General features: G+C 41.2%; 1 protein-coding gene, 1 long non-coding RNA gene and 1 other non-coding gene across 4 annotated transcripts in view; 1 reads left to right on the plus strand and 2 right to left on the minus strand.

Annotated features, from left to right (window-relative positions):
* Window positions 1–4590, plus strand: part of PRSS12 (serine protease 12) — a 70074-nt gene extending 65484 nt beyond the window's left edge. For both annotated transcript variants that reach the window (XM_073804916.1, XM_019927863.3), the window contains one exon: window positions 1513–4590. In XM_073804916.1, coding sequence (XP_073661017.1) covers window positions 1513–1820 — 308 coding nt within the window. In that variant the 3' untranslated portion in view covers window positions 1821–4590. The remainder of the gene's footprint in view (window positions 1–1512) is intronic.
* On the minus strand, window positions 1297–5346 carry LOC101327445 (uncharacterized). The gene is made up of 4 exons (XR_186142.4): window positions 4924–5346; window positions 4631–4673; window positions 4185–4374; window positions 1297–1311 (listed from the first exon to the last, which is right to left on the minus strand). It is a non-coding gene; the product is annotated as an uncharacterized lncRNA (long non-coding RNA).
* LOC117312482 (small nucleolar RNA SNORA24) lies at window positions 4743–4873 on the minus strand. Its single transcript, XR_004526812.1, has one exon. It is a non-coding gene; the product is annotated as a small nucleolar RNA SNORA24 (small nucleolar RNA).
* Window positions 5347–7922: the final 2576 nt, after the last annotated feature.

Raw genomic sequence — 7922 nt, forward strand, 5'->3', positions numbered from 1 at the left:
GTTTTCCTAATGACTTTGATGTAGCTACCCCAGCAAAGGGCTTTGGTGTTTGATGGTTTCTTTGTCATGGAGCCCTTTATCAAAGTAAATCTTATGCAGAATTCCTAAATGAAGAACAGACAAAAATCAGAGCTGCTGAGGTTCAAGTGGAAGGATCCAGCTCACTTACTTGGGTTTCTCCTTCCACAACCCCCTTCTCATTCTTCCCACCTCCCCATCCCCAAGCAGGATAGTGTTCAGCCTGTGCTCTTCTCAGGCAAACAGCTTTCTGTATTGCCTCACTAGAGTTAACATCAGCTAGTGCTTGCTCAGGATGGTCTTCGAAACATCTCGGTCTCACCTGGATTAGGTGCTCGACTCACAAATGACTGAGTAAGGAGAAATGATTGGGTTGACTGCTCTCCATTAAAAGTAATTAAAACTGAAAAGAACATCAAATAAGTATTTCTACAGGTGATAATTTCAATAAGGTTATATTTAGTAAATATAAGTATTTGTTTTCATTTTATCCCATGCTACATTAAATCTGGGCTTTAAACTTACATTATTTCATAGCAGCCAAATGTAGAACATCTGTAGCAGATACACAATACTGAAAAAGCTCTGCGACCAATCCTGAAATAAACCTTAAAAAGTGGAAACATTTCCTGAATGATAAAATAGAATCAGGTCAGAGTAAATGCCTTCTCACGACGCTATGCTGACCTGAGGCAAACTGAAGGCTGGGGTATAGCTGTTGAAATTATTACTTCATCAGGAAAGGGAATCAATCACCTCCCTTTAGACACTACATCTGAATAGAGATGACAAAGAAAGTAAATTTTACAGAATATTTTATTATGGATGAATCACTCCAGTTGAGTAAATAGGATTGGAGAATAATGTGGAGTTTAGATCCAAGAAAAGGCTATCATGGAGAACCTATCAATTATACATTTTAGCCACTAAATAGAGAATGAGTGGCTTACTAGTAAATAGAATATGTTAACAAGTGGCTAAACTTCAGCCTGTTTCTATGTAAGAATGTTGTTTCTGAATCATCTTTATGAAATACCATGTTTCTATTGAGGACAGTAATTGCCACCTTATGTGCTTATATAGAATTATTTATAAGTAATCCTCAAGTCAGTGAAGTAGATGAGTCCTAGAGCAGTGGATTTGCTAATACAGAGCCAGCATGAATGCACCCTCAGTGTTTTAATATAAAGAATTCAAATTCTGAAGCCTGCACAAATGTGCTTTCTGTAGGTTACCTTTTTCTACTGGGCAAGTCCGTAAGCGTTACTAAAGTATTCTTCAAAAAATGCAGTACTGAGAAACAGAATAGTGAAGGGTTAGAGTATGGTTAAGTGCAAACAATAAAAAAATACCATTTATAGTTATCACTACACTAATGCCACAATAGGGCTTTTTATTTTAATAGGGCTATTAAATGTTCATTAAACTGTTAAATGTAGCTCTTTTCACTACCATCTTTACCTGGCATCTAATTCAGTTATTTGGCCTGCATAGGACGAGCCTACTCAAGAACTCTGCAACAAGCAGCCATCCCCTTACTTCCCAAGAGGTTTTGTGAAGACCGTTATAAGGGTCGATTTACAGGAAGGATGCTCTGTGCTGGAAACCTCCATGAACACAAGCGTGTGGACAGCTGCCAGGGAGACAGCGGAGGACCACTCATGTGTGAACGGCCAGGAGAGAGCTGGGTTGTATATGGGGTGACCTCCTGGGGATATGGCTGTGGGGTCAAGGATTCCCCTGGTGTTTATACCAAAGTTTCAGCCTTTGTACCTTGGATAAAAAGTATCACCAAACTGTAATCCTTCATGGAAACCTCAAGAAAATAACATTTAGAGAATCTGTTGGAAACTTTCCAACATTGGCATTTAGCTGAGATGCCAACTAATGGGAACGGAGATCCGTGTTTCTGTGTTGTCGTAAGAACTGTGCACCCCTTTGCTGCTTGAGAATTTGTGATGTGAACATTTTGGCTACAGATACCTCAGTGTAGTAATGATTATCCTTATTTAGCATTGTTGCCTACCCAAATTAGTTTAATGGACACTAAATTCATTATTCTCATGAGTCTTGTCTCTGCCTGTTTCTCAGCATTCTCCAGAGATTATTGTATATTGATTGTGCAGTCAGGCTGTTTTTACATTTATTTGGATTGAGAACTCCTTTGTAACTGAATCAATATGGTATATATTCATATAAAGAGCCTACATTTGACATAAAAAAATACTCTTTACTATACTCAAAATAAGAGTGGCGAGCTTCCCTGGTGGCACAGTGGTTGAGAGTCTGCCTGCTGATGCAGGGGACACGGGTTCGTGCCCCGGTCCGGGAAGATCCCACATGCCGCGGAGCAGCTGGGCCCATGAGCCATGGCCGCTGAGCCTGCACGTCCGGAGCCTGTGCTCCGCAGCGGGAGAGGCCACAACAGTGAGGCCCACGTACCGCACCCCCCCCCCCAAAAATAAGAGTGGCATTGTTTTCTGTTCATGTAATTTTTTAAGCTCAGACTTTTTTCCTTAGGCTGATAAAAATATCAGACCACATCTTTCTGGCCTTTCGTGAGAAAATCGAAGGCCAAAAAAGATAAAGGAATTCTATTATAAACTGACTGGAAAGGAATATCATTGTCACAGTACATTCCTGAATGAAGCCTTTGTACCAAGCACTATGGCAACTAAAGAGAAACATTCTAGCTACCTAGTATGTTGTTAGCACACTTCAGCATTCCTGAAAACATAATAAAGAATGCCTTCAAACTGTTTAATGCACAACCTAATTCAATCTGCTTGATTACTTTTAATCACTTCAAATTTACAGCTTGGTAAAAAAATGTTTTTTCTTTAGCAGCATGCTGTTTTCCAGACCATGATTTAAGAGTGCCACCTACTGCAACCTTCTGGTAACTAACTTAAACCTGCAGACTATCCTGATACAGTCCCATCTAATAAAAATAGACTATTAAAAATGTTTTCCCTGTCTATAGTTTGGGAAAGTCTAAAATAACTGTTATGTTGAATCCATATGCCACTTATGTGCTAGGTGGCTATGCACCTCATTGACAATTTATAAAAGGTAAGATTTTATAATATTTCTAGTTTTCAAATGGGTTAACAGGCAGAGGCCAAGATGAGACAGCTGTTGAAAGGCTTTGAATCCAAACTCCAGAACAGGAAGAGTCCCAATGCAGACAAGAGCATCTCCTCCCACCCCTCTAACCCATGGTTCTCCTGTCTAAAGGCAAGTTTTCCCTCCGGCTGTTTCCCAAAGGAGTAAGGGATAGCTGCTTATTATGTATCCTACAGGGCATTCTTGGTAGCTGCACAAAATCTTTGCCCAAATATAAAAGCTAAGCCCTCAGGATACTTGAGTAGACTGCTATCATGAGTCCTTCTCAAAATCCCAGGTAGTAAAAAAAGGTGAAGCGGTGAGTACAAACTATAGGATTAAGAATGCTTAAGTAATCCTCTTCAATGGCTAACTCGCCATGGAGGGACTTCACCCCCATCCCTTTCCCTTCTGTATCATATTGCATCCCTTTTGTAAATTCTGAGCTATGTAAAACAACTGGTGCTAACCTGAAAGTGCTTTATAGTTTACTACTTTGCAGAACTGCAATGCAGTTCAAGCAGAATAGCATTAAAACGTTTTCTAAACACTCATGACTTTGATAAAGGAAAAACCTGCAATGCAGGTGAGAAAATTTATCTTCCTGAAAGTTTCTCACAGGCCATCCTTGTAATTGAACTACAGCGCTGATGCAAACATTTATATTGGCTTTTTAACTAGACCAGAGGCTGGCAAACTTAAAGAACAGATAGTTAACAGATGGCCTGCAGTTTGCTCAACCTTGAGGTAGAATGCTTGGTTCATAAAATATGCATTTATTATAGCTTAATTTTTTTTGTTAAATGTTAAGTGTGAGTTTTAAAGATGCACGTGTTCAGTGCACATCTGTGTAAATAAAGTGCATAGCTTTTCACCGTGCAGTTTCCTTAATCTTCTGTGTGGTATTAAATGACCCTGCTCTCTTCCTCAGGGGTAAACTGGTTTTTATGTATAACAGTTTTCCCCAAATAACACCTTACACAACGATACAAATTCATGTTACTTCCGCTCGAGCTCCCAACAGTGGAACAGGAGGTAGCCTGTTCACTACTTGTAGTTACCTTTGCACTTATTAGTCATTCAGTCAGGGAACGCTGACATCTGTACAAATCGAGCATTTTATTGATATGGCAAGGAAGCACTTATTTATTCTCCATTTAAATACCATACTTGAGATTTAAAATCACATTTGGCAGTGTACTTCAGGATGCTAATAAGACTTCACCCATATCGCTTTGGATTTCTTGACTTCTGCAAGAGAAGAAAACCAGCTTTATAAAACTCTAATTTGTGTACTTACCTCATGGTGCTGAGTCTTAGCAGCTACTTCAGTTACTTTCTATTCAGTTGGCTATTTACTCTTTTAAATTACAAAACGCCAGCAAAATATGCCAATTTTGGCCTTCCAAATCCTTAGCACTAAGGGTTTCAGATTCAGAAATAAATAAATAAATAAATAAATAAATAAATATATATATATATATATATATAAAAAACAGGAGCGTACCTTGTTGTTTTCCATCATCCACTGGAACAATTAGCTCAGCTTCCTAAAAACATTTGAACAGTAGTTAGATGTCTGCCCAATAACCCAGTACCCTCCAGATTTTTAAAGTGAAGAATGTTACTTGTGCAAGTCAGAATCTGATACCAATTAGATGGTGACAGCTTTGCCAATAAACAAGAATATGCTCTTCCATGGCTAGGAAGGGAGACTGCCACAGCTGACAGGTCCCAAAGATACATGGAGATTCATAATCCCAGAAAAGACCAGCAAGGACAACTACAGATACTACTCACCACCTGGATCAAACTGGCGGGTTATCAGGATGCGGTGTTATTATTTCATAGTGTCGGAGTAGATTCAAGATGGCCACATGACACCAACAGCAGAACTAATGACCTTAACCGGAGTCATCAGCTACATTTAACCTTTGCCGGAAGGCCCACGGCCCACGGCCCACGGGCGCTAGTTTTACGACTCAGCGCCCCCGGCTGAACGTGGCTGCCCCGCGAATCAATGAACATTTAAGCCCACTCAGGAGTTTGAACCTAGAGGTTTTCCAAGCTGACGTCGATCTACTTCTACAAGACTGTTGCATCTCCTGCATTTTAAACTTGGCCAAAAGTTCTGTCTTAAGTATTTTAGCGCACGAAACACAACGGAGTACTTCCACCTAAACTCGACGCGTCCCGGATGTAAAAGGCCGAATCCTTCGCCACACGCTCTCTTATAGAGCGGGTGACGCTATTCCGGGGAAAAGCCGCGAGGGGCGGGGCCTACGCGCTTTCTCCCCGCCCCGCCCTCCCAGCTCCGCTGAGGTTCCACCCCATACGTTGGCCACCGCCTTTCTTTTTTTTTTTGCGGTACGCGGGCCTCTCACTGTTGTGGTCTTTCCCGTTGCGGAGCACGGGCTTCGGACGCGCAGGCTCAGCGGCCATGGCTCACAGGCCCAGCCGCTCCGCGGCATGTGGGATTTTCTCCGACCGGGGCACGAACCCGCGTCTCCTGCATCAGCAGGCGGACTCCCAACCACTGCGCCACCAGAGAGGCCCTGGCCACCGCTTTCTTGATGGCCCTCCCCTTCCTCAGCTTCTCCACCCCGCCTCGCCCCCGCGCTAGATCTGGGCTGCTCACGTGGCCTCCGAGTCTGACGCGTGCGCATTCAGAGCTGCCAAAAGTTCTCGCGAAATCAGGAAATCTTGCTGGGCTCGCGCGTCCGCTGAGTGAAGAAGGCGGAAGGGCTGTTTTGTTAGGAGAGTTACTTTACAAGTCACCCTTGTTACCAAAGCGCCAGGTTCGATAGTTCTCTGCTTAACCTTTTTGTTGGTTGGTTTTCATGGAATTAGCTGATTTTTTTTTTTTTTGGTCTCTCTGCTAAAAAACTCCGTATTTTCCCGTGTTCCGCCGACATTGCTGTTCCTGAAGCGCAGGTGTCAGTGGTCTGCAATCAGTTTTTGTTTTGTTTTGGGGGCGCCTAATCTCTTAGGAGTATTTGCACTCTACTGAAAGCCTTGCCAAACGATTTTGTAAACACAAGATTAGGAAAAGGAAAGGGTAGTAGACCGGACGAGCGTGCGGGAGACCCTTTTACATGCGTGTGTGAACGTTTCCCGTGTTGCCTTCGGAGCCAGGGTTTGTGGTCCACAATCTAGCCGCTCCAGAAAGTCTGTTGACTCTTGCAAGTGGACACCTGGGTCTTAACTTCCCTGCTGTACGTTTCTTTGGGGATGCAGCTAAAAATATGGTAGGTCTATTTCTTGAAAAGGGGAATTACAGACGTTTAGGAATACTTTTAGTCCTAGATATGTGCTTGTTAAATGCCATTTAAATTTATTTTCTATTTTCCCTTTTAATTTTCCTCCGGTATGAGACAAAAAGGTGGGTCGAGGTGAAGCTTTTAGTAGTGGACCATTTGGGGCACTGTGTGGCAGCAGTTGCTGTCAGGGATAATGTTATCTAGCGATCTGGTGAATAAAGTGCTACAAGAGAGATCTGTGAAGCTTCATGAAATCACTACATACTTTTCTAGGGGAAAGAATTTAGGGCAAAAATTTGTTATGGTTAGGGTCGGAATGGACAAGTTTATAGGGCATAAAATTTGAAAGAACTAAAGTTGTTTTTAAGGCTCACGTTTTCCTTTCTTCACCTTAACTTTACTCTCTTCATGATACTAGTGAATGGAAAGAACTACACAATAATAAGGTTTAAATAACATCACAGTGGGAAATTTTGCCAAATTAGATTTGATTTAGAAACTCTAACAGCATGTGTTGTTTTGCTAGGCCTGGTCTAGCAAAATACCACAGACAGGATGTCTTAAACAACAGTAATTTATTTTCTCATAATTTTGGAGACTAGAAGTCTGAGATCAAGGTGTCCACAGGTGTGTTTCTTCAGAGACCTCCGCTTGACCTGTAGATGGGCCTGTTTCTTCACATCCTCTTCTCTCTGTGCCTATCTATAACTTAATATCTTCTTATAAGGACACCGGTTATATTGGATTAGGGCCTGTTCTAATGACCTCTTTTAACCTGAATTTTTTTTTAAAGACCTTATCTCCAAATATAGTCATATTCTGAGGTACTGGGGGGCGGTTAGGACTTAAGCATAATGAATTTCGGGAGGACTCAATGTAGCCCCTAACACCATTCACTTACGCTAACCTAGTAAGATTTAGTGAAGATCTTAAAATGAATGTTTGTGTTGGGTTAAAGTGCTAAAACACTGGATGAATGAGAGAGAGGGAGAGAGAGAGAACCCTCATATTTTGTTTATGCTTTTCTCCATCTTGAATGTCTTTCCATCTATTTCCCATCTATTTTCTTTTTTCTTCCTGTAGTTGACATAACGTTAGATTAGTTTCAGGTGTACAACATAATGATCTGATATTTGTATATATTGTGAAATGATCACCACAGTAAGTCTAGTTAACCTCCATCCTCATACATAGTTGCAACATTTTTTTTTCCTGCGGTGAAAACTTTTAAGATTTACTCTCTTAGTAACTTTCAAATGTACAATACACTATTATTAACTATAGTCACTATGTTGTAGTGACTCCAGGAGTTACTTATTTTATAGCTTGGAGTTTATATTATGAGTCTATGGGTGGTGGTGGTGGTGGTTGTTTTTTTGATTCCACATATACGTGAGATCATACAGTGTTTGTCTTTCTCTGTCCAATGTATTGCATTTAGCATAATACCCTCAAGATCCATCCATGTTGTCACAAATGGCAAGATTTCATTCTTTTTTATGGCATAATAGTATTCCTTTGTGTGTGTGTGTGTACCAC

The sequence above is a fragment of the Tursiops truncatus genome, chromosome 5, assembly GCF_011762595.2.
Source record: "Tursiops truncatus isolate mTurTru1 chromosome 5, mTurTru1.mat.Y, whole genome shotgun sequence".
In the NCBI taxonomy this organism is placed as follows: domain Eukaryota; kingdom Metazoa; phylum Chordata; class Mammalia; order Artiodactyla; family Delphinidae; genus Tursiops; species Tursiops truncatus.